This window comes from Coregonus clupeaformis, chromosome 36 (assembly GCF_020615455.1).
Source record: "Coregonus clupeaformis isolate EN_2021a chromosome 36, ASM2061545v1, whole genome shotgun sequence".
NCBI classification, from domain to species: domain Eukaryota; kingdom Metazoa; phylum Chordata; class Actinopteri; order Salmoniformes; family Salmonidae; genus Coregonus; species Coregonus clupeaformis.
In genome coordinates this window covers 19253972-19281457 of record NC_059227.1, presented here as the reverse complement: position 1 = coordinate 19281457, position 27486 = coordinate 19253972, and the positions used below count along the sequence as shown (strand labels likewise).

Genomic DNA, 27486 nt, shown 5'->3' with positions numbered 1-27486 from the left:
CACCTCAGTCACGTCCTGAATTACTAGATTTAGGATTATAATCCCAGTCCAGCAGTAGGATTCAACATATTCTTCTGCTCAGTCAATCCACATCAATCAGATAAATCTGAGTCGCCGTTTAGCCAGTCATTGAATTTGACCATATAGAGGGTTCGGGGGCAGTAGCTACATACAGTTTATTTTCAATATACAGTTCAGTGCTGGCCTATGAAATAGATGGGGCAGAGGAAAAGCTTCCACATGAAATCCATGAAATGAAATAATTAACATTTATGACTTGGCAAGAAGTAGAAGTAGCACTGCAGCTGGTGGTAAATCAGGGCGCCAACGCAGTTACAAAATGCACTCTGGAGCAGTTAAATGCTCATCATGAGGAGTCATTCCATAAAAGTTTTAATTAAAAAGAGGTCATTTAGATGGCCCAGTGCCATTTTGGCTGCCTCCTGTAAATGTTGATAGCTGATGTCCATCACATATTCCATTGGATTAAATGTATACACGTTTTTATGAGTCCTACAAACAGCTCTATTAAATACTTCTACATAACATGATGAGACATCGCCGTTTTTACAGCGGTCACAACACAACATGAGCTTTAACTAGGGCCAGGGGAGGAGGTTATCATGACCACATGATACACTACATGACCAAAAGTATGTGGACATTTGCTCGTCGAACATCTCATTCCAAAATCATGGGCATTAATATGGAGTTGGTCCCCCCTTTGCTGCTTTAACAGCCTCCACTTTTCTGGGAAGGCTTTCCACTAGATGTTGGAACATTGCTGCGGGGACTTGCTTCCATTCAGCCACAAGAGCATTAGTGAGGTCGGCACTGATATTGGGCAATTAGGCCTGGCTCGCAGTCAGCGTTCCAATTCCTCCCAAATGTGTTCAATGGGGTTGAGGTCAGGGCTCTGTGCAGGCCAGTCAAGTTCTTCCACACCGATCTTGACAAACCATTTCTGTATGGACCTCGCTTTGTGCATGGGGGCATTGTCATGCTGAAACAGGAAAGGGCCTTCCCCAAACTGTTGTCACAAAATTGGAAACACAGAATCATCTAGAATGTCATTGTATGCTGTAGTATTAAGATTTCCCTTCACTGGAACTAAGGGGCCTAGCCTGAACCATGAAAAACAGACCCAGACCATTATTCCTCCTCCACCAAACATTATAGTTGGCACTATGCATTCAGGCAGGTAGCTTTCTCCTGGCATCCGCCAAACCCAGATTTGTCCGTCGGACTGCCAGATGGTGAAGCGTGATTCATCACTCCAAAGAACGCGTTTCCACTGCTCTAGAGTCCAATGGCGGCGAGCTTTACACCACTCCAGCCGACGCTTGGCATTGTGCATGCTGATCTTAGGCTTGTGTGCAGTTGCTCGACCATGGAAACCCATTTCATGAAGCTCCCAATGAACAGTTATTGTGCTGACGTTGCTTCCAGAGGCAGTTTGGAACTCGGTAGTGAGTGTTACAACCGAGGACAGACGATCCAGCACTCGGCGGTCCCGTTCTGTGAGCTTGTGTGGCCTACCACTTCACGGCTGAATTGTTGTTGCTCCTAGACGTTTCCACTTCACAATAACAGCACATATAGTTGACCGGGGCAGCTCTAGCAGGTCAGAAATTTGACAAACTGACTTGTTGGAAATGTGGCATCCTATGACGGTGCCACGTTGAAAGTCACTGAGCTCTTCAGTAAGGCCATTCTACTGCCAATGTTTGTCTATGGAGAGTGCATGGCTGTGTGCTCGATTTTATACACCTGTCAGCAACGAGTGTGGCTGAAATAGCCACTAATTTGAAGGGGTGTCCACATACTTTTGTATATATAGTGTATGACCAGGAAAAACTGGACCCTAGTTATGAGCCATCTAGGGACCAGAGTTTTTCCTAGCCAGGAATAAAAAAAAAACTCAGTGCCCTAAACAAGAGCTATAATAACCAGACAATCCAAACTTGCACTGTAGAACTACACCAAACCTTTCTTTAAAAACAGCCCCTGGAGATTCCAGGAAGGACAGTCGAGGGTGGGCCTTTGAGCTGCCCTCCAGCAAAGCCTGATCAGAAAGGCTAATATTGTGGCCCCCCCATACGCTGACACCTTCTCCACTTGGTGTGAGCAGAGTTGAGTTGCAGTAAGTTATTTTGAGGGTCTTGCCTGTCACAGCTGTTGTCTCAGTCACCAGAGTCCTGTTGGACCCTCTTCACTTTTCTCTTTCTACCCGCTGGACCTGGTAAGTGGCTTTCCCAAACTCTTTTACACACTGTTCAGGTACAGAAATTACACTTGTCTTTGAGCTATGTCTATCTGCCCCGTTTAGTTCTGATGGTTTGTAAAACGCTGCTTCATGATGTGTGGTGACAAAGTTTATGAGTTGTTTTTGGCTTTACTGTCGGGTCATAGTGACAAATATGTTGTGCTAGTGTGACATGTGTAACTTACACAGTGTAAGCTAACTATTCTGTATCATTGTGATGAATTGAGTTGGTGGTGAAGTTTTCTGCTGTGTTGGTTTGGTCTGAAGTCACTGAATTATTCAAACACTTGTGACAAGTGTTTTTTTATTTGTGTTATTTATTCAACATTATCAGAGGAGGTAATGATCTATTCGAAATCATCAACTGAAACACATTGTTTAAAAAATATATATGTCATCTCATCAGGTGTATTATCAGCTAACACAGAATGAATGTAGACATTTAGAACAATGTCAACTGTGTTTTTCCCACTTCTATATTAAAAGTGCCGTCATTGACATCAACAGGTACGTGGCTGGAATAACAAATAGCTTGACCATATTTAGAGGCTCCTAAAATAGAGTGAGGCCTCAGAACAGGTGCCATGTGCCTTCCTGCTGGAAGCAGGGAGGGTGGGAGGGGGAATGTGGCTGCAGGGGGGGACTAGGGCTAATTTGATCCTGATAAGCAGGGAGCAGTCATGTAGCAATAGAGCTGGGGGATAAACAACCTCTGGATGCTTTAAATTCATTCCATATTAAATCAAATGGAGCCTGCTGGGCCTGAGGTCTATTTGTGACAGGGCATATTTAAATCCTCACAGTGGTATTGTTTCCTTACTCCTGACAGGCTACTGGGTTTTGTGCTATTTTTCACCACCCACAGTGATTTGTACCACATGCATCAGACTGAAAGTTACTTTGCTGGGAAGTAATACTATACCTATTCCGACTAAGAGAAGCTTAAACGTCAGATGAAAAATAAAAATTGTAAATATTTGAGATTTATTTCAGAAATTGTTCATCTTTTAGTCTAACAAAGTGATATTGCAGTTTGGAGATTTTGTTTTAGATTTAGGCAGGTGGTAGACAATAGTGGTGCGCGGGTTAGCTTTTTGTTCACCCGCACCCGCCCGCAATTGCTAATAACCCATTTGAAACCGCTCGACTATATGTGTTAAAGTGAAATCTGAGGCCCACACCCATGCCTAACCTGCAAATACAGACAATGCGCTATAGGCTACAGTCAAAGACTGCAGAACGATTTTTTGACAGGGGTGCAGGATTTTTTGTTGTTGCCTGATTTAGATTTGTTTCTGCTTATAATTTCCGACATTTTGGTAGGCTATTTGTTAGTCAACTTGTCTATAATTAGATACATGTAGCTTTTCTTTTGTCATTATATGTTGCCCTAGAAGACTAAATAAACCCTTCCTTAACAGAATAATGTTAATAGATCGATATAATTAATTATTCAATCTAGTTGACATCAGTAAAGTTCTCTCTATCATCTTTCGCGGAGCAAAGACGTTTAGGGGGAGAAAATACAATAACGCAACCCAAAAAAACTGGAAAGATTTTCTGTGCAAAATGTCCAAATTACATCAGTTTGACCGGTTGCAAACTAAAAGAAAGCTGTGAATAGCTTTTATGATGTTTTTATAATAAAGACAGCACCTCTACAGATGGTATCTAACTGAGTATTGCATTCTCTCAAGATGCAGAAATAAATAAATCATATTTCTCCACTCCCGTTCCCATGTCCAAACTTTGCCTACATTTAGTGTATCATTTTACTGCAAGAAATGCTTAATTATGCAATAGTTATTACGTTTCTAAACCATACCAAACCATCTTCGGTATAGTGTCGCCATAATATTTGAATTGAGGAAGTGTGATCATAATCATTAGGATATTTTAGCGATCCGCAGTAGAAGACGTCCAAAATGCCCCCCAGCCTTAAAATGTGAGCTAAACAGCTAACTTGCACTTGATATGCGATTTTAGGCTATGATTGAGAAAGTTAACTTGTTCCAAACGTTTAGCTCTGTTGTATGCTGCTTTGGGATCTATTAACAGCAAGGGTTGCATTAAATAGGTGCAATATTTGTATGACGCATTTGGCGATGTTCAATTTATTCGCACAAAACGTATAAACAAAAGCAATTACTGTTTAAGTTTATAAATGTAAACCCTTCATATATTGGCTATGCAGCACTTCGTTCAATTTATCGAATCAGTTCATGTTTTCTCGCTCAAACCGCGAGCAATAAGCTACCTGTCAAACTCAGACATTTCTCTCAAAACACAGGGATGTCGATTCGCACGGGACTAGTACCATCAGAGGACTTCGGAGTTTGCCAAAAAAAACTGATTTTAGTTTGCATTTAACCCATCTAAACAGTAGGCTACAGTTCCCTTGACATGCCATAGGCCTATTTGAAGTCCCGTCTTGTGACTGTCGAATTTGTATAGCGCCTCACAATCATCACATATAACATAGCTGGCACTGCTATCATCCTCTTTTACCACTTCACCAAATATTTTCCAAACATAACTTTTCTGGCCCTCCCTTCTCAATATTTTCAACTCTCCTTTCTCAGCTTTTGTCTTATTGAATTAAACTTGGACAATGTCCTTTTGGCCTCCGTGGATTGACGTTAACTTTTTCAGCCCATTCCCAAAAGCATTATTTGGAGATTAGCTTTGTAGGCTATTTGGCGCGTTTACAGATAAGCCCTGAAGTTTAGGCTTATATAGTGAAAGAAAAACTTCAATGTAGCCTATATAAATTGCACAATAACCATACATTTATGAATTTCTTTAAAGGTATTGTTTCTCTTTATTCAACCCCCTGCAAAATATTGAATGACCCTAAACCCATTCCCCTGCCAGAGTCAACACTTGCATCACTATTACACAGGTACCTTTTTAGTATAGTTAGTATAATTAGTATAGTTGTCAGTTTGTTTGTTTGTTCGTTTTATAATGTGTCTCTGTATCTGCCACATGGGTACTAGTACACTCCGTGACCAAAAGTATGTGGACACCTGATCGTCAAACATCTCATTCCAAACTCATGGGCATTAATATGGAGTTGATCCCCCCTTCACTGCTGTAACAGCCTCAACTCTTCTGGGAAGGCTTTCCACTAGATGTTGGCCCATTGCGGCGGGGACTTGCGTCCATTCAGCGATAAGAGCATTAGTGAGGTCGGGCACTGATGTTGGGCGATTAGGGCTGGCTTGCAGTCGGCGTTCCAATTTATACCAAAGCTGTTCGAAGGGGTTGAGGTCAGGGCAGTCAAGTTCTTCCAGAACGCTACCGGGGAAGCTCTATCAGGGCAGAAATTTGATGAACTGACTTGTTGGAAAGGTGGCATCCTATGACAGTGCCACGTTGAAAGTCACTGAGCTCTTCAGTAAGGCCATTCTACTGCCAATGTTTGTCTATGGAGATTGCATGGCGGTGTGCTCGATTTTATACACCTGTCAGCAACGGGTGTGGCTGAAATAGCTGAAACCACTAATTTGAAGCGGTGTCCACATACTTTTGTATATATAGTATATCTAATATCCTACATCTCCGTCCACTCTCAGCCACATCTGTGAGAATGGAGATCAACGTCCAGTCTGCTGCAGAGGTCATCCCAGCCCAGACCAGTGTGACTCCACCACCGTCCCCAGTCACCACAGAGACCCAGGTCCCTCCACCCCAGGAGGCCCAGCACATGGACCCCATGGAGGAGTTTGGTCATCGGCTGGAGGAGATCATCAACACCTATGGTTCCGCAGCCAGTCTGATAGAGAAACAGTGCATCATCCTGGAAACGGAGAAGGTGGATGAGGAGGCAAGCGGAGAGCAAGATGAAGTCACAACCGCCAAGGACGCCAGCACAGGCAAGGATACGAAAAAGTTGCTGAAAGGTAGGTGGATATAGGGTGGTCAATGTTTTGTTTTCCTCATGCATTATTTGGATTGTGCAGCTTTGCTTTTAAAGACAACATCAACACTTTGATTTATATGGAAAACATAGTACCACTTAACCTTACATTCAGCCGCAGAATGGTTTTGTTTTTCGACACAGCTGTGCTATAATCTGTTGTTGTTCGACAGCAGTTTCTGTGAGGGCAAAGACAGGGCAGTGTGCTAATGAGATAGCCCAGAGGAGATATTCTAGTCACCACTCAATCAATAGACAGAACATGTACACTACTGGTCAAAAGTTTTAGAACACCTACTCATTCAAGGGTTTGTCTTTATTTTCTAAAACAATTTTCTACATTGTAGAATAATAGTGAAGACCTCAAAACTATGAAATAACACATATGGAATCATGTAGTAACCAAAAAAGTGTTAACAAATCAAAATATATTTTATATTTGAAATTCTTCAAATAGCCACCCTTTGCTTTGATTACAGCTTTGCACATTCTTGGCATTCTCTCAACCAGATTCATGAGGTAATCACCTGGAATGCATTTCAACTAACAGGAGTGCCTTGTTAAAAGTGAATATGTGGAATTTATTTCCTTCTTAATGCATTTGAGTCAGTTGTGTTGTGACAAGGTAGGGGGTACACAGAAGATAGCCCTATTTGGTAAAAGACCAAGTCCATATTATGGCAAGAACAGCTCAAATAAGAAAAGAGAGTGATGGAGTGCTGCATCAGATGACCTGGCCTCCACAATCCCCCGACCTCAACCAAATTGAGATGGTTTGGAATGAGTCGGCCCACAGAGTGAAGGAAAAGCAGCCAACAAGTGCTAAGCATATGTGAGAACTCCTTCAAGACTGTTGGGAAAGCATTCCAGGTGAAGCTGGTTGAGAGAATGCCAAGAGTGTGCAAAGCTATTTGAAGAATCTCAAATATAAAATATATTTTTGGTTGCTACATTTTGATTTTGATGTCTTCACTATTATTCTACAATGTAGAAAATAGTTTAAAAAATAAAGACAAACCCTTGAATGAGTAGGCGTTCTAAAACTTTTGACCGGTAGTGTATTAAAATAAATGATAGGATACATACCGCTGTATATCGCTCTTAAGAATAGTTTTAATTGACAATTTCTACGATTTTACTGTTACAGTTCATATGAGGACATTTAATTGACAATTTCAAAGATTTTACTGTTACAGTTCATATGAGGAAATCAGTCAACTGAAATAAATTCATTTGGCCCTAATCTATGGATTTCACATGACTGGAAATACAGATATGCATCTGTTGATTAAAAATACCTTTAAAAAAAATGGGCCTCAGGAACTCGTCGCGGTATTTTGGTGCATTCAAATTGTCAGTCGATAAAATGCAATTGTCTTCGTTGTCCGTAGCTTATGCCTGCCCATACCATAACCCCAACGCCACCATGGGGCACTATGGTCACAATGTTGACATCAGTAAACCGCTCGCCCACACGACGCCATACACACGGACTGCGGAAGTGAGGCCTGTTGGACGTACTAACAAATTCTCTAAAACGACGTTGGAGGCAAAAAAAATAACAATTAATTATCTGCCAACAGCTCTGGTGGACATTCCTGCAGTCAGCATGCCTATTGCACACTCCCTCAAAACTTGAGACATCTGTGGCATTGTGTTGTGTGACAAAACTGCACATTTTATAGAGTGGCCTTTTATTGTCCCCAGCCCAAAGTGCACCTGTTTTATGATCATGCAGTTTACTCAGCTTCTTGATATGCCACACCTGTCAGGTGGATGGATTATCTTGGCAAAGGAGAAATGCTCACTAACAGGGATGTAAACAAATTTGTGCACAACATTTGAAAGAAATAGATTTTTTGTACGTACGGAACATTTCTGGGATCTTTTATTTCAGCTCATGAAACATGGGACCAACACACTTTACATGCGTTTATAGTTTTGTTCACTGTAAATGGGGCGGCAGGTAGCCTAGCAGTTAGAGTGTTGGGCCAGTAACTGAAAGGTTGCTAGTTTGAATCCCTGCGCTGACAAGGTGAAACATCTGTCAATGTGCCCTTAAGCAAGGCACTTAACCTTAATTGCTCCAGAGTTGCTGTTAATAATGGCAGACCCAGGCCATAACCCTACTCTCAGGGGGAGTTGGGATATGCAAAAACTAATTTCCTATACACACTTGTAAATGTTTTAAATAGGACAAATATAAGCACCCACCAAATTATTATTATATAGTCAGAGGATGCATTCCTTCATCATCATCTTCTTTTGAATCTAAGACTTATAAGTGGGCATGTTAATTTACAATCATGACCTCTTATCCACAAAGGAACAAGCAGACATGTTAAGTGTCATGTTATTGTATCTCAACATCTGTCCAGGTTGTGCCTCATGTTTAGATTGTGTTTTGAGGACAGGTTACACAAGTTATGGGGAGAGGCCTGCTTCAGTGCAACACAAAGTGTATTTTTTAACCAATAGCAGATGTTGGAGATAGTTTTTTGCCACAACATGAAACCAGGCCAGCAACAGAGGTTAATACAAATCTTGGTTACGCATTTTCAGCCATTTGATTTTATTTCCTTTTCCAAAGCCATAGGTGTCAAGATGCAACAGCTTTCATGCAGGGGAAATTGCTTCAGAAAAGTATTTATTTTGAAGCCATTTATAGAATGATCCCTGGTGGCCTTTTTTCATCTTTCTTTTTCTAGTGCCTGTCCAAATGGAAACGAACATTACATGATTTCTCTCTATCCACACAGGAAAGGAGGGCAAGCTTCTAATGCAAAGTTTGAACAAGCTGTGCACACCAGAGGAGAAACTGGATGCTCTGCTCAAGAAGTATGCCGAACTGGTGAGTGTTCTCTTCTCCCCTCTATCAGCACACCAGAGAGTAGAGTCCTTCAGCACAGCAGGAACCAGCGGCAATAAAACAGACCAGGGAAAGTTAAAAGGAAACAAATAAAAACACACATGAATCAACAGGAAAAACAGGGAGTGCCTGGTGAGATCTTGAAAGTGGTTCAGCCTCGTACCGTGATGACCTAAATATTCTGCGCCTCTGGCAGCAAAGGCGAATCTGAACGCAAAGGCCATATTCCATAATAAGACAGCTGGCTACAACATGGCTCTGTAATTCCTCAACAAGACAACATCAGGAACACTATGCATTATGAATAATATTACCAAAGACGTCGGCTATCACAGTTAGCTTCATGTTTAGTAATTGGACAGTTCATATATATATACAGTGCATAGTATCACCAGGAAAACGAAAGAGACAAACCTAAAGAGATGTTGGGATGAAACAAATATATACCCACCCAGCCATACCAAATCCTCTTAGGACATTAGTTTCTTCTTTTAGTCACCCAGTCGGTTGTTAGCCAAAAGCAGCATAGACAGCCCAAGTCTGTACAGAGGGCAGAGGCTGAAAGGCAGTGCTATGTATATGGCACATCTGTCTGCGTGGTCCACAGCTGGAGGAGCGGCGGGGGGAGCAGAAGCAGCTGAGGTTCCTGCAGAAGAAGCAGGGCCACATGGGGAAGGAGAGGGACCAGCTCCAGTACGAGCACAGCAGAGCCATCATGGCCCACAGCAAACTGGAGGGCCTCTGCAGGGAACTCCAGAGGCACAACAAGACCCTCAAGGTGGGTGATCACTGTTCAGCTCCATCACAGTTAGCACTACACTAATTTACTCAACATTGTGGGTTCAAGACCCTGAAGGTGGGTTGATGCTCACTGCTCAGCTCAGCCTCAGTTAACACTACACTAATCTACTCAACATTATGGGTTAAAGACCCTTGAGGTGGGCGTTCAAGACCAACTGGGTTTTGAACACAGGTCATCTACAGAGTGTGAGACCATATTAGCCTGCTGAGCTAAAGCCTATAAGCATTAGCTCTGAAAGAAAGCATTTATCAAGGTCTCAAACAAGACTATGTACCACAAACCTACTCTGCTACAGCTCAACCTCAAGTCAACCCTACATTGCTGAACAGCAGGGGTCCAGATACCTCAGTTTATCATCAGTCAACTCCATTCAATAGCGGACGATATTGCCACTCCTATTTGCCATAACTTCAATTTTACATTTACATTTTAGTCATTTAGCAGACGCTCTTATCCAGAGCGACTTACAGTTAGTGAGTGCATACATTTTCATACTGGCCCCCCGTGGGAAGCGAACCCACAAACGCCATGCTCTACCAATTGAGCTACACAAGACTAATTTAAGCCTACTAGAAAGTGTGTGCCCTCAGGCCTGGAGGGAAGCAAAAGTTATTTCCCTACCTAAGAATAGTAAAGCCCCCTTAACTGGCTCAAATAGCCGACCAATCATCCTGTTACCAACCCTTAGTAAACTTTTGGGAAGAAATGGTGTTTGACCAGATAAAATGCTATTTTACAGTAAACAAATTGACAACAGACTTTCAGCACGCTTATAGGGAAGGACATTCAACAAGCACAGCACTGACACAAATAACTGATGATTGGCTGAGAGAAATTTATTAGAAAAAGATTTTGGGGGCTGTTTTGTTAAGACTTCAGTGTGGCTTTTGACATTATTGATCATAGTCTGTTGCTGGAAAAACGTATGTGTTATGGCTTTACACCCCCTGTGTCAGGTGTCAGTGTGCAGTGGTAGGACGGAGTCAGGCGCAGGACACAGAACTGAGTAATAGACAAACTTTACTCGAAAAACAACAAATCTAATTTCTTAGCAGGGAAATACATCAGCTCACAGCAGTATAAACACCAAACAAAGAACAATCACGCACAACCAGAGGGTTAAATAGGGAAACAAATTAACGTGATGGGAACCAGGTGTGTACAATAAAGACAAAACCAATGGAAAACAGAAACGTAGATCGGTGGCAGCTAGAAAGCCGGTGACGACGGAAGTCGTGACAGTACCCCCCCCCCCCTTGACGCGAGGCTCCAGCAGCCAACACTGACCTCGGGGACGACCCGGAGGACGAGGCGCAGGACGATCCAGGTGGAGACGGTGAAATTCCTGCAGTAAGGAAGGGTCCAGGATGTCCTCCACCGGCACCCAGCATCTCTCCTCCGGACCGTACCCCTCCCACTCCACGAGGTACTGAAGGCCCCTCGCCCGACGCCTTGAGTCCATGATGGCTTGCACAGTATACGCCGGGGCCCCCTCGATGTCCAGCGGGGGCGGAGGAACCTCCCGTACCTCAGACTGCTGGAGCGGACCAGCCACCACCGGCCTGAGGAGAGACACATGGAACGAGGGGTTATACGGTAATCAGGGGGGAGCTGTAACCTATAACAAACCTTGTTCAGTCTCCTCAGGACTTTAAATGGCCCCACAAACCGCGGACCCAGCTTCCGGCAGGGCAGGCGAAGGGGCAGGTTTCGGGTCGAGAGCCAGACCCGGTCCCCCAGTGCATACACCGGGGCCTCACTGCGGTGGCGGTCGGCGCTCGCCTTCTGTCGCCTGATGGCCCGTTGCAGGCGCACATGGGCAGCGTCCCAGGTCTCCTTCGAGCGCCGAAACCATTCATCCACCGCAGGTGCCTCGATCTGGCTCTGATGCCACGGTGCCAGGACCGGCTGATACCTTAGTACACACTGAAATGGAGACATGTTAGTGGAGGAGTGGCGGAGGGAGTTTTGGGCCATCTCTGCCCAGGGGATGAGAGCCGCACACTCCCCCGGCCGGTCCTGGCAATAGGCCCGCAGAAACCTACCCACATCCTGGTTTACTCTCTCCACCTGCCCATTACTCTCGGGGTGAAACCCTAAGGTCAGGCTGACCGAGACACCCAAACGTTCCATGAACGCCCTCCAGACCCTCGATGTGAACTGGGGACCCTGATCAGACACTATATCCTCAGGCACCCGTAGTGCCGGAAGACGTGGGTAAACAGAGCTTCCGCAGTCTGTAGGGCCGTAGGGAGACCGGGCAAAGGAAGGAGATGGCAGGACTTAGAAAACCAATCCACAACGACCAGGATCGTGGTGTTACCTTGTGACGGAGGAAGATCCGTCACGAAGTCCACCGATAGGTGTGACCACGGCCGTTGTGGAACGGGTAGGGGTTGTAATTTCCCTCTGGGTAGGTGTCTAGGTGCCTTGCACTGGGCGCAAACCGAGCAGGAGGAAACATAAACCCTCACGTCCTTAGCTAAAGTGGGCCACCAGTACTTCCCACTAAGACAGCGCACTGTCCGACCATTTTTACATTTACATTTTAGTCATTTAGCAGACGCTCTTATCCAGAGCGACTTACAGGAGCAATTAGGGTTAAGTGCCTTGCTCAAGGGCACACTTACGTCATTTAGCAGACACTCTTATCCAGAGCGACTTACAAATTGGTGCATTCACCCTATAGCCAGTGGGATAACCACTTTCCAATATTTTTGCCAGAGCAGCGAACAGTTTTGACTGGGCTGAGCGGGAACTATGCTTCCGCAGAGGAAGGGGAGCCAGCAGGCCAGAGGTGGATGAACGCAATGCCCTCGTTTGGGTGTAGGGACTGATCAGAGCCTGAAGGTACGGAGGTGCCGTTCCCCTCACTGCTCCATAGGCAAGCACCATGGTCTTGTAACGGATGCGAGCTTCAACTGGAAGCCAGTGGAGTGTGCGGAGGAGGGGGGGTGACGTGAGAGAACTTGGGGAAGGTTGAACACCAGACGGGCTGCGGCATTCTGGATGAGTTGTAGGGGTTTAATGGCACAGGCAGGGAGCCCAGCCAACAGCGAGTTGCAGTAATCCAGACGGGAGATGACAAGTGCCTGGATTAGGACCTGTGCCGCTTCCTGTGTAAGGCAGGGTCGTACTCTCCGAATGTTGTAGAGCATGAACCTGCAGGATCGGGTCACCGCCTTGATGTTAGCGGAGAACGACAGGGTGTTGTCCAGGGTCACGCCAAGGCTCTTCGCACTCTGGGAGGAGGACACAACGGAGTTGTCAACCGTGATGGCGAGATCATGGAACGGGCAGTCCTTCCCCGGGAGGAAGAGCAGCTCCGTCTTGCCAGGGTTCAGCTTGAGGTGGTGATCCGTCATCCATACTGATATGTCTGCCAGACATGCAGAGATGCGATTCGCCACCTGGTTATCAGAAGGGGGAAAGGAGAAGATTAGTTGTGTATCGTCAGCGTAGCAATGATAGGAGAGGCCATGTGAGGATATGACAGAGCCAAGTGACTTGGTGTATAGGGAGAAAAGGAGAGGGCCTAGAACTGAGCCCTGGGGGACACCAGTGGTGAGAGCACGTGGTGCGGAGACAGCTTCTCGCCACGCCACTTGGTAGGAGCGACCGGTCAGGTAGGACGCAATCCAGGAGTGAGCCGCGCCGGAGATGCCCAGCTCGGAGAGGGTGGAGAGGAGGATCTGATGGTTCACAGTATCAAAGGCAGCAGACAGGTCTAGAAGGACAAGAGCAGAGGAGAGAGAGTTAGCTTTAGCAGTGCGGAGAGCCTCCGTGACACAGAGAAGAGCAGTCTCAGTTGAATGACCAGTCCTGAAACCTGACTGGTTTGGATCAAGAAGGTCATTCTGAGAGAGATAGCAAGAGAGTTGGCTAAAGACGGCACGCTCAATAGTTTTGGAAAGAAAAGAAAGAAGGGATACTGGTCTGTAGTTGTCAGAGTGTTGGTTTTTTGAGAAGGGGTGCAACTCTCGCTCTCTTGAAGACGGAAGGGACATAGCCAGCGGTCAAGGATGAGTTGATCAGCGAGGTGAGGTAGGGGAGAAGGTCACCGGAGATGGTCTGGAGAAGAGAGGAGGGGATGGGGTCAAGCGGGCAGGTTGTTGGGCGGCCTGCAGTCACTAGTCGCAAGATTTTATCTGGAGAGAGAGGGGAGAAAGAAGTCAAAGCATAGGGTAGGGCAGTGTGAGCAGGACCAGCAGTGTCATTAGACTTAACAAACGAGGATCGGATGTCGTCAACCTTCTTTTCAAAGTGGTTGACGAAGTCATCCACAGAGAAGGGAGGGGGGTGGGGGGAGGATTCAGCAGTGAGGAGAATGTGGCAAAGAGCTTCCTAGGGTTAGAGGCAGATGCTTGGAATTTAGAGTGGTAGAAAGTGGCCTTAGCAGCAGAAACAGATGAAGAAAATGTAGAGAGGAGGGAGTGAAAAGATGCCAGGTCGGCAGGAGTTTAGTTTTCTTCCATTTCCGCTCAGCTGCCCGGAGCTCTGTTCTGTGAGCTCGCAATGAGTCGTCAAGCCACGGAGCTGGAGGGGAGGACCGAGCCGGCCGGGAGGATAGGGGACACAGGGAGTCAAAGGATGCAGAAAGGGAGGAGAGGAGGGTTGAGGAGGCAGAATCAGGAGATTGGAGGGAGAAGGATTGAGCAGAGGGAAGAGATGATAGGATGGAAGAGGAGAGAGTAGTGGGAGAGAGAGAGCGAAGGTTGCGGCGGCGCGTAACCATCTGTGTAGGGGCAGAGTGAGTAGTGTTGGAGGAGAGCGAGAGAGAAAAGGATACAAAGTAGTGGTTGGAGACATGGGAGGGGAGTTGCAGTGAGATTAGTAGAAGAGCAACATCTAGTAAAGATGAAGTCAAGCGTATTGCCTGCCTTGTGAGTAGGGGGGGATGCTGAGAGGGTGAGGTCAAAAGAGGAGAGGAGTGGAAAGAAGGAGGCAGAGAGAAATGAGTCAAATGTAGACGTAGGGAGGTTGAAATCCCCCAAAACTGTGAAGGGTGAGCCATCCTCAGGAAAGGAACTTATCAAGGCGTCAAGCTCATTGATGAACTCTCCAAGGGAACCTGGAGGGCGATAGATGACAAGGATATTAAGCTTAAATGGGCTAGTGACTGTGACAGCGTGGAATTCAAATGAGGAGATAGACAGATGGGTTAGGGGGAAAATTGAGAATGACCACTTGGGAGAGATGAGGATTCCTGTGCCACCACCCCTCTGACCAGATGCTCTCGGGGTATGCGAGAACACATGGTCAGACGAGGAGAGAGCAGTAGGAGTAGCAGTGTTTTCAGTGGTAATCCATGTTTCCGTCAGCGCCAGGAAGTCGAGGGACTGGAGGGTAGCATAGGCTGGGATGAAGTCAGCCTTGTTGGCAGCAGAACGGCAGTTCCAGAGGCTGCCTGAGACCTGGAACTCCAGGTGTGTGGTGCGTGCAGGGACCACCAGGTTAGAGAGGCAGCAGCCACGCGGTGTGAGGCGTTTGTGTAGCCTGTGCGGAGAGGAGAGAACAGGGATAGGCAGAGGCATAGTTGACAGGCTGTAGCAGATGGCTACAATAATGCAGAGGAGATCGGAATGAAATGAACTAAACATCTGGGAAAGGAGAGAGCAAGGCCTCCCTCACCAGAAAATATAACTCTCCCAACTTCCACCTCAGAAACTATAATTGTTTCACTGAACCACCCGAATAAAACTCTCCCAACTTCCACTTTAGAAATTAGAATTGTTGTAAACTACAGCGGTTCAATGTTTCAAGGACTAGACTCAACTTACTTTATTCAGCTAGCTAACTATGACGCCATAGCTAACTAGCATGCTAGCATCCAATAACACACAGTTTAGCACCAATACTTGGTTACAACAAACTACCAATAGTGTGTTAACACACTAAACAGATAATTCATGTCCGTGTCTAGTTCTTTCATAACGCAGCAATGATTAAATGTTGGCTAGCTAGCACAAAGATATTGTATTTAGCTACCACAGTATAGCCAGCTGGTAGTGTTGGCTAGCTAGCAATGGCTGCTGTGTTGACTTTGTTTGAAAAACGGCGTCGCTGCGAACGAATGTAGCTGGCTAAAAGGATATTGTATTTAGTTGCTACCGTTGCTAATAGCTACTAGCCAGCTAGTCCAGGAGGTGAGTTAGCTAGCTAGCTTCGTGCTACACCCGGCACCGCCGAATACAAAAGTAACCTACAATAACTACATACAACAACTACCCACAACAGCCCACGATGCCTACCTATAATACCTAATAATATACAGCCCACGATGCCTACCTATAATACCTAACTACAATCTAAATACATAGTTTAAGTCTTACTCGACAAAGCTCAAGCTATGTATAAAGCCAAACTTACCCAACACCAGCTAACTGGGTGGCAGACTGCAATCAGTAGCTGTAATTAAGTACAGCAGCTACCAACCACCTAACGTTAATGCCTCGGATAATGAGGTTAGAAAAACAGCTGAATGGTAGGTAGCTAGCTGGCTCAATTACAGGTACTCTTAAGCGTGAAATAACATTGGAAACAACTAACCACAGTTGCTAAAAGTTACCAGTAGCTACCCGCTAGCTAGCTAGCTTTGTTGGTCCAAGTAGTGGGTTAGCTAGCACTCGTGCTTCGCCGGGGTCCGCCGAATACAATACTTACCTACAATAATTACCTACAATAACCTACAATAACCTACAATAACTACCTAAGTAAACTACCTATAATACCTGACTACAATACCTACCTACAATCTAAATACATGGTTTAAGCTTTACTCAACATCATATAAGAAGCCAAGCTTACCTCCTGCTAGAGAAAACACAACCTCTCCCGACCACCGCGCTATCCAATGCCAGGATGACCAGAGGGTGATGTGTGAGCCCAACAGATCAATCGATCGCGGACATCAAACGGAACGTACAGACGCCCAACCGGACACTGGGTGGGAGTGGGCTCCGTACGTAACGCCCGCTTGATGTCCGCGTCAACCTCCCATACCACCGGTGCCACCAGGCAAGAAGTATGGGAGTGGGATCCGTGGACCACTCCTCTGTGTCATACAACCGGGACAGTGCGTCTGCCTTAGCGTTCTGGGAACCTGGTCTGTAGGATAGGGTGAAAACAAAACAGGTGAAAAACATGGCCCACCTTGCCTGGCGAGGGTTCAGTCTCCTCGCCGCCCGGATGTACTCCAGATTGCGGTGATCAGTCCAAATGAGGAAAGGGTGTTTAGCCCCCTCAAGCCAATGTCTCCACGCCTTCAGAGCCTTGACAACAGCTAACAGCTCCCGGTCCCCCACATCATAGTTTCGCTCCACCGGGCTGAGCTTCTTCAAAAAGAAAGCACAGGGGCGGAGCTTTGGTGGCGTACCCGAGCGCTGAGACAGCACAGCTCCTATCCCAGCCTCGGACGCGTCCACCTCTATGCACGAACTGTTCCGGATGGGAAGCATACTGACACCTTTAGATGACTCCAATACACAGCAGGGGAGCAGAGCAACAACCTACCAACCTCTTACTTTATGTTTAATCAACTGATGTCTCACTGTTGTGAGTATTGAAACTCAAATAGACTTTATGAGGGTAATAATACATCAAATGCAGGAGAGAGAAAATGTTACTGTCAATGCTTGTCAACTATACTCACTGTCCACTGTACATTTTATTTTGTTTCTTAAACTACTGGTATTTTCATTCGAAAAGTTAGATGGCTAAAGGGGCAACTTCCAAAAGGCCTTGACTCTCTTCCCTGAGTCAGAGTGCTCTCAATGTGAGAGGGTCATAGCTCAATTAGCCCTTACGTGCTTGAGTGTCCTGTTACATCTATAAATAATAGATTGACAAATGTTTAGTCATCCCATAAGCAGTTTGTCTGTAAGGTTTCAAAGAAAGAGCATGACCAATGGCACTACCTAATTTGGCCACATGCTTAAGCAAAGGTCACAGGTTTAGCACAATCAAAGATTTATATTGTGTTGCCACATTGCCACTGCTGTTATTCCTCTTAAGGTGAAACCTCTTCAGCTAAACCTCCGGTATTGATGAAGTTTATCCCTTAAATCAACATAAATGAAAACAGTGTTCACTTATTCTTTGATTCACAGCCAACAGTTATGTACACAGTTTGATTAAATGGGCATTTGATTTGTTTATGAATAATTTATAAAATCACCCTATTGGTCATTAATGGCATAATGCTCAATGATCTGTAAACAAATGGACCCTTTTCACTGGATCAGTATCCTGTCTATTGTGTAACCCTTACACAACCTCTGGGATGTATTATATCTCCTGTTCTTCTCCCCTGGGGAGGTAATTGGACACCCCGTCTCTCTCCTCCTGGAGGACCTCTGTCGTCTCTCACTGCGCCGTGTGTGTGTGTTAGTGTGTGTGAGATTCACACTCAGGCCTTGGGAGGAGACCCCTCAGACACAAGGCACCGGTGACGTGGTTCTCTGACAAGAGGGATGGTCTCATTGGGCTTTTGTGGCATCTGCCCTTCGACTATAAATCAAAGGCGAGAGAAAAAGGCTCAGAGGCAAAAGCAGAGGATGGGCGCGGCCCTCCCCTGATGGGCTAAAGCTCTAAAGTCTTGACCCATCCATCTCTTTCTGCTCCTAACATCTTCACATTTCAATATTTAGAGGAAATCAGGGTTAAAGCAGAGTTAGGGTTATCATTTGACTATTAGGTATAAACCGATTAATATGCAGATGTGTAAATAGCCAACTCTTACATTCTAAATCCAACAATCATTATGCAAAAGTCTGATTGTAAAGTGATCATTGTTCCTACATGCAAAGTGAATGAAAATGTGCCGATTCTGAATGGGAATGTGACAGCTGTTGAAAGCGGAACATCATGTCTTGTCATCTGGTAGCTCCTTATGTAAGACAGAGTCTGAGGAGGCGTGGCATTAATGTGCTTTGCTACTTCAGTGGTAGGAGCTATGTCTTCAAGCACTTAGCTGCGGGTTGAATTGAGTTACATTTCCCATGTGGGAGCTTACGCCTGTGTCATTTGTAAAATAAACAGCCATGTCTTAAGATAGAAACTCTGGCAATGCTTGGTTTGCTTCTCAGTAAGCTGAGTCTGGAAACTGGCATTTCACAAACCTGACCCCAGCAACTTTATGAGAGGGTTGTGTTGGAGGTTGACTAACATCTGAATGTCTCTCTCTCTCCCCCTCTCTCTCCCGCTCTCCCTCAGGAGGAGACCCTTGCGCGTTGTCGTGAGGACGAAGAGAAGCGCAGAGAGATCACCACTCACTTCCAGAGCACGCTGACAGACATCCAGGCTCAGATTGAGCAGCACAGTAACCGCAACAACAAGCTGTGTTCGGAGAACACCAACCTGGCAGACAAACTCAAACACATCATCAGCCAGTACGAGCAGAGAGAGGAGGTACACTACAGGGACACGTAACCTCACTGTTACATGTCTGTATATCTGTACACCCCCATCCCTGGCCTACTAACCCCATGCATGCAGGCTCCAGTCACAGTCATTTTCTCCAGTCTGCTGATTGCTCATACAGGAGTAATAAAGGCTAGTGCACACATTTAAAAACACACAGACACATATATATATATGTGTGTGTGTATAGATGTATGTGTGTGTATATGTGTGTGTGTGTATGTATATATATGTGTGTGTGTATATATATATATATATGTGTGTGTATATATGTGTGTGTGTATATATATATATATATGTGTGTGTATATATGTGTGTATGTATATATATATATATATATATATATATATATATATACATATATATACATATATATACACACACACACACACACACACATATATATATATATACACACACACACATATATATATATATATACACACACACACACATATACATACACATGGGGGGCCAGTATGCAAAATGTATCCACTCACTAACTGTAAGTCGCTGAGTGTCTGCTAAATGACAAAAAATCTGCTGATTTTGTACGTTTGCCCACTGACAAAGACATGATCAGTCTATAATTTTAATGGTAGGTTTATTTGAACAGTGAGAGACAGAATAACAACAAAAAAACTTAGCAGTCCATAGGGAAATGCTGGAATTTAACATGGAAACATGATCTGTTCGATGGTCATGGACTAGTTTGCAGACAAATCAATGGACCAGCTGACATTCCTGTGTTTAGTGGGTGTGACTACAAGGGAAAATTGATGCAGTTAATTAGTGTAAGATAAGATAAGATATACACTATACAGTTGAAGTCGGAAGTTTACATACACTTACAGTGAGGGAAAAAAGTATTTGATACCCTGCTGATTTTGTACATTTGCCCACTGACAAAGAAATGATCAGTCTATAACATTAATGGTAGGTTTATTTGAACAGTGAGAGACAGAATAACAACAACAAAATCCAGAGAAACGCATGTCAAAAATGTTATAAATTGATTTGCATTTTAATGAGGGAAATAAGTATTTGACCCCCTCTCAATCAGAAAGATTTCTGGCTCCCAGGTGTCTTTTATACAGGTAACGAGCTGAGATTAGGAGCACACTCTTAAAGGGAGTGCTCCTAATCTCAGTTTGTTACCTGTATAAAAGACACCTGTCCACAGAAGCAATCAATCAATCAGATTCCAAACTCTCCACCATGGCCAAGACCAAAGAGCTCTCCAAGGATGTCAGGGACAAGATTGTAGACCTACACAAGGCTGGAATGGGCTACAAGACCATCACCAAGCAGCTTGGTGAGAAGGTGACAACAGTTGGTGCGATTATTCGCAAATGGAAGAAAGACAAAATAACTGTCAATCTCCCTCGGCCTGGGGCTCCATGCAAGATCTCACCTCGTGGAGTTGCAATGATAATGAGAACGGTGAGGAATCAGCCCAGAACTACACGGGAGGATCTTGTCAATGATCTCAAGGCAGCTGGGACCATAGTCACCAAGAAAACAATTGGTAACACATTACGCCGTGAAGGACTGAAATCCTGCAGCGCCCGCAAGGTCCCCCTGCTCAAGAAAGCACATATACAGGCCCGTCTGAAGTTTGTCAATGAACATCTGAATGATTCAGAGGAGAACTGGGTGAAAGTGTTGTGGTCAGATGAGACCAAAATCGAGCTCTTTGGCATCAACTCAACTCGCCGTGTTTGGAGGAGGAGGAGGAATGCTGCCTATGACCCCAAGAACACCATCCCCACCGTCAAACATGGAGGTGGAAACATTATGCTTTGGGGATGTTTTTCTGCTAAGGGGACAGGACAACTTCACTGCATCAAAGGGACGATGGACGGGGCCATGTACTGTAAAATCTTGGGTGAGAACCTCCTTCCCTCAGCCAGGGCATTGAAAATGGGTCGTGGATGGGTATTCCAGTATGACAATGACCCAAAACACACGGCCAAGGCAACAAAGGAGTGGCTCAAGAAGAAGCACATTAAGGTCCTGGAGTGGCCTAGCCAGTCTCCAGACCTTAATCCCATAGAAAATCTGTGGAGGGAGCTGAAGGTTTGAGTTGCCAAACATCAGGCTCGAAACCTTAATGACTTGGAGAAGATCTGCAAAGAGGAGTGGGACAAAATTCCTCCTGAGATGTGTGCAAACCTGGTGGCCAACTACAAGAAACGTCTGACCTCTGTGATTGCCAACAAGGGTTTTGCCACCAAGTACTAAGTCATGTTTTGCAGAGGGGTCAAATACTTATTTCCCTCATTAAAATGCAAATCAATTTATAACATTTTTTACATGCATCTTTCTGGATTTTTTTGTTTGTTATTCTGTCTCTCACTGTTCAAATAAGCCTACCATTAAAATTATAGACTGATCATGTCTTTGTCAGTGGGCAAACGTACAAAATCAGCAGGGGATCAAATACTTTTTTCCCTCACTGTATATACACACACACACACACACATATATACATATACACACACATATACATATATACATACACATACACACACATATATACATACACATTATATATATATATATACATATATACATACACATTATATATATATATATATATATATATATATATACATACACACACACACACACACACACACACACACACACACACATATATATATATATATACACATATATATATATATATATATATATATATATACACACACACACACACACACAGTATGCAGCACTCTTACTTCCAGCGACTATTTAAGGTTGAATCTCGCTCATGTCATATACAGTATAATCACACAACATCAGGGAAAGGACAAGCCTGAAGTGACACACGAAAGCCAGGATCTGTCACGCAGTTGGTTGCCACTGAGGCTGCTGGTGCTGCTGCTCACACAGCTGGGACTGGTGTGTAAAAACCATCATAGATGATTTAAATGTCATATTTCTTTGTTGTCGTTTTTTAGTGGTGGAGTTTCTAATAATTTGTCTCAAGTGCCATCTGCTGGTTGTAGTCAGTATAAACACTTAAGAGGCAGCGTGCCAGAAAGAGAGATGTGATTATTTGACATCCAAATAACATCTAATGTGTCCTATTAAAATAAGTGATTAGAACCACACATTGCAATGATGAACAAGCCATTCTGACATCAGCAGTTGCATAAAATGGACACAAGTTGACATTTGATAGTTGGCTAAATGCTGAGATGGATTCATTTCCAGATGGACATGAATTAAATGTTCTCCGTTTCGCAGAGAAATTGTTTATGCATATTGCTATTTGCCATAGTAAAGAAAATACACTGAACAAAAATATAAAACGCAACATGTAAAGTGTTGTTTCCATGTTTCATGAGCTGAAATAAATCCCAGCAATTTTCCATACGCACAAAAAGCTTATTTCTTATTTATATCCCTGTTAGTGAGCATTTCTCCGTTGCCAAAATAATCCATCCACCTGACAGGTGTGGCATATCAAGAAGCTGATTAAACGGCATGATCATTACACAGGTGCACCTTGTGCTATGAACAATAAAAGGCCACTCTAAAATGTGCAGTTTTGTCACACAACACAATGCCACAGATGTCTCAAGTTTTGAGGGAGTGTGCAATTGGCATTCTGACTGCAAGAATGTCCACCAGCGCTGTTGCCAGATAATTTAATGTTCATTTCTCTACCCTAAGCTGCCTCTGTTGTTTTAGAGAATTTGGCAGTACGTCCATCCGGCCTCACACCGCAGTTTAGGGTAGACATTACTTTAAAACAATTTAATAAGGCTTTTGCATTTGCCCTGCTGTTAATTGTGAAACAGTAATTCAAGTCCCAGGTTTGTATTAGTCCTCCACCCACTATTTTGTCTGTTCTCTCAGGCATCATAAAAAGTGTCTGAACTTTCCAATGAAATACTGTGCGCAAACAACAATGGCCTTAATTACTTTTCAAGGCACACGTTTATGACAATTTCTCATAGACAAACAGGATGGCAGTGGTGGTTTTAACAAGATAGAAAGTGTGAGAAATGTATCCTAACTGATGGAGTCATAACCTGTACAGAATGTCTTAGAAGCCCTTCTCAAACCAAAGTGTCTAATCTAGTGTGTCATCTCACCTTGTCTATCACTCAGAGCTTGGAGAAGATCTTCAAGCACCGCGACCTGCAGCAGAAGCTGTCTGATACCAAACTGGAGCAAGCTAATGCACAGCTGCAGGAGGCCGAGGAGAAGCACAAGAGAGAGAAAGAATACGTGAGTCACTATACTTACATTTTTAGTCATTTAGCAGACGAGCGACTTCCAGTAGTGAGTGCATATATTTTCAGACTTTTTCCATACTGGTCCCCCGTGGGAATCGAACCCACAACGCTGGTGTTTCAAGTGCAATGATCTACCAACTGAGCCACACGGGACCGCAACTTTTACTGACCTTACCCACAAAGTACTGTAAAGTAATGTAAATACAGTTGCCTTTAATACTGTTTATTCTGGTGTACCTTTAAGTTTAAAAACAATGTCTTATTGTGCATGTGATGCTCACAGAAATGAGTATTGTAACCATCCACTGTCTCTGTTGTTAGCTGCTTAGGGAGGCAATTGACAAAACAAAGAAATGCTACACTTTGAAGGAGCAAGAGTTGCAGTTGAAGAAAAAGGTAAATTTGTGCTTTACGTGTGTTTTGTTTTTAACCAGTTACTGGTACATGCAGCTGAGTGGAAACTACAAGCTAAACTTCTGAGAGAGCAAGAGACAGTCATGCAGGCTCAGGTGAATATATCCAATGTGGTGCCAAACACCCTTATTCAATACATTTCTTTCAGGGCCAAGGCTATGAAAGGCAAGCCCAATCCTACCGTTAAGGTTCTCTGGATTGCTCCATGTGTGTTAAAGACAACTAGCATTTCAGTAGTTACTGTATTTCATTCATTGGGATCTATAGTAAAGCTTTTCAATATCCTCACAATGGCAAAAGTGACCATCTGATTTGAGAGAAATCCCAAATCAGATTCTCCTCTCTCATAACTAACTATGCTATATGGCTTGATGTACCTAGTACTTGATATTAAAGGAACATCTGTCAGCTTGCTGTACTGTACAGAGCAGCCATTATTCCCATGATAGCAGCAGGCAAGAGCAACTCCCTCTCCCTGAACCAGCAGGATGACACACAGCATCATGGGAATACTAAAAAAAGTGATGCAAGTGATGCAATGCCACAGTTATTTTTTTCTGTTGGAACATTGAATACATACTCCAGTACCATTGATCATTCGATTGTAAAATTATGATAAAATTACAATTGCTATGTTTATTGGATGTGGTGCAATCATTGTATGGGTGCAAGAAAATTATACAATTAAATTAGTTGGTCTGACGCACACAAAGATAAATGCTTTCACGCTGGATTCATAAATTATCGCTGCCAGTTTATATGGTTCTAAATAATTGCAGCGAAACCTTGCCATTATTTAAAGCCTTGTGTTTTCTCAGTAGAAACATTAGCCTGGCTCCCAAATGACAAAGTAATAATAAAACAAATTATGTTAATACTGCATTTCAGTACCTATATGATTCATCATGTATTTGTACCAGGCCATGTCATATTTCCAATCCAATTAACTGGGAATGTCAACCTTATTTCTCTCTACAATAACAGGCATAGATTTAGATCATACAAGGAAACGGCCGAAGCAGCGCAGCCAGCAATAAAAATCTATTAGAAAGACTTGAGGCAGAAACTGATCTGTATCAAGTGAGCTTTTCTGAAATACAAAACATAATCAAGCAAAAAGCCTTTCCTATTTTATAGAGCATGTCAAAGCAGTTGTTTTGCTTTTGTGTCAAACCAGTAACTCTCAAATGAAGACAGTTGATCTCAACGGGGTGGCTAGCAGAGAGACATGTTTGAATATGGGAGACTGGCTGTGTGTTAGATGCGGTTTCCCCTGAAGGCGTCGGGAGATCAGCCTGTTAACTCTAGCTGGACCGACTGCCTCTGAAACATTTATAGAGCCGCTCATTAACGTAGCTCTGCCAACACTGAGGAGAGGACTGCTAAAGGGAAGCCCAGGGAGGCTGAGGCCGCCTGGCCAGCTGAATGTAGAGCACACACACCGAGGGCCCTAGGACTTGGAATGTAATGCTCTGCAATTGGGCCCTGAAGCAATGAAGAAACCAGGCAAGGCATCCCAACAATGAGTGGCCTTGTTTGTCAGGGAAAATATACACAGTGAAAATTTGAGTCAGTCAGCCAGCTCATGAATGACCAAATGTTTGATGAACCCCACTGGCTCTTCCCCTCACCTCATCTCATCTCCCTCTAAAGTATAGCAAATTTGTTTCTGGTGTCATATATAGTTCAAAGCATAGATCTGATTGTTCCTGAGGTGAATAGATGCATATGAATGCTAAATGTGAAGTCAACATCCATATCTCCTGAAATCAATTTCTAGAGTTCTCTCCTGACTGTCCCTGTTTTTCTTCAGCTTGCTCTGTACTCCCAGAAGTTTGAAGAGTTCCAGACTACGTTGTCTAAGAGCAACGATGTGTACGCCAGCTTCAAAAATGAAATGGAGAAGGTATGTGGCATCCGTTAAAAAAATAAAATCCTTCCTTTAAATATACTGTTTATTTTTAGGGCCAAGTGCTTGAAGGTAATATAAGGTCTGCATAACTCTGAAATTAGAAAACAGCTATATTTTGGAGGGACTGTCTTCTATATTAAACATATTCAGAATTATGGTTACATTTTCTGATACGTTTTAACCCAACAAACATTTTGCTTCATAGATGACAAAGAAGATGAAAAAACTAGACAAAGAGTCTAATGTTTGGAAGACCAGATTTGAGAGCACTAACAAGGCTCTCTCTGAGATGATTGAAGAGGTAACTACTCATCTATAACACATGCAAAAGTGTCAGCCTTTATTCAAATGCACTACAAGTTAGACTCTCTTTTCCCACAGAGGACTCTGAAGGAGAATGAGTATGAGATGTTTGTCGTGAAGATTGACAAGCTGGAGAGGCTCTGCCGAGCACTCCAGGACGAGAGGAAGATCCTGTACTCGAAGATCAAAGGCATCCGCCAAACGCCTGACGCCACCGAGGGGACACCCAAGGATGAGACACAGGAGGTGGCCACTGAACCAGTCCACAGCCTCATGGACATAGTTGAGGAGCCAGAGATGACAGAGGAGATGGCCCGTCTGAGGGCTGAGCAGAACAGGCTGGCGGAGTTCGCGGCCTCCCTACTGGCCCCGTCCACAGGAGACGATGATGACGATGACTCTGACAGTGAGGAAGAGCCAGAGTCTACAGAACCTGCTGAGGCCCAGAAGATCCCTGAACCAACACAGGCCCCAGCACAGGTAGTGGTAGAGACACCAGCACAGGCAGAGGAACCAGCACCAGCATATGCAGAGGCACCAGCACAGGCTACAGCACAAGTAGAGGCCCCAGCACAGGCAGAGATGGCTGCACCAGTCCAACCAGAGACCCCAAAAGAGCCAGAGTCCGCCACCAAGAAGCAGACACCAAAGAAGAATGCAAATAAGACTAGCTGAACCGACGGATGTGTCATTTTGTGAGCGTTAGTACTGTAGTCCCTGTGCCTTGTTTATGGTGGAGTTGAGATATCAAATCCAGCTTGGTTTGTCTATATACTGTTGTATCTGAAGTGGCGTGCAGTAGAAGTATGTTTAAGTTGTATATCAGATGAGGACAGATAGAGTTTTACAGCATAACCAAAGAATAGGAAACAAGGTTATTCAGGACATTGCACCCTCAAAACTTTCCAATGCCAAATGTTACCTTGCGCAAACAGCATCAGAACAGCCACTGTCTTTTTTGACTTTTTCCATCTGAACCCCTATAATGTAAATTCAATAAATATCTCATTGTAGACTACGTAGACATGCCTGTGCACTTTGGAATGTATTGCTTAGACCCATCACTCTGTTTTACACAATACATTTAAAAAACACATATCGAACCTTATATGACCAAATATTGGAAGATGGATCCATATATCTAGATAAAGGCCTGATAATGCATCTAAGTCCCTTTTTATTTGGACCACTGTATTATCTGTATGAATTGTTAACTATTTGCTTAAAAGTTCTGGCCAGTCTTTCACAATAATTTAGAGATGGATCCTTACAGGAGTTTCCATGGCAACACTCCCCCCATCCAAGCGGTGCACATTTCCTTTTTT

The 27486-nt window shown here is 44.1% G+C and overlaps 1 protein-coding gene across 4 annotated transcripts in view; it reads left to right on the top strand.

The window, feature by feature from the left end:
- The window catches only part of LOC121552814 (beta-taxilin), a 44236-nt gene extending 17051 nt beyond the window's left edge, over positions 1-27185 (top strand). The window contains exons 1-10 of one of the 4 annotated variants that reach the window (XM_041865868.2): positions 2160-2242; positions 5845-6171; positions 8948-9039; positions 9665-9835; positions 19073-19267; positions 23405-23524; positions 23854-23928; positions 25760-25852; positions 26064-26159; positions 26240-27185. In XM_041865868.2, coding sequence (XP_041721802.1) covers positions 5859-6171; positions 8948-9039; positions 9665-9835; positions 19073-19267; positions 23405-23524; positions 23854-23928; positions 25760-25852; positions 26064-26159; positions 26240-26836 — 1752 coding nt within the window. In that variant the 5' untranslated portion in view covers positions 2160-2242; positions 5845-5858 and the 3' untranslated portion in view covers positions 26837-27185. Of the gene's footprint in view, positions 1-2159; positions 2243-5079; positions 5169-5844; positions 6172-8947; positions 9040-9664; positions 9836-19072; positions 19268-23404; positions 23525-23853; positions 23929-23966; positions 24042-25759; positions 25853-26063; positions 26160-26239 lie in introns of those variants that run through there. The other 3 variants (XM_041865867.2, XM_041865865.2, XM_041865866.2) reach the window with 3 other exon arrangements.
- Positions 27186-27486: the final 301 nt, after the last annotated feature.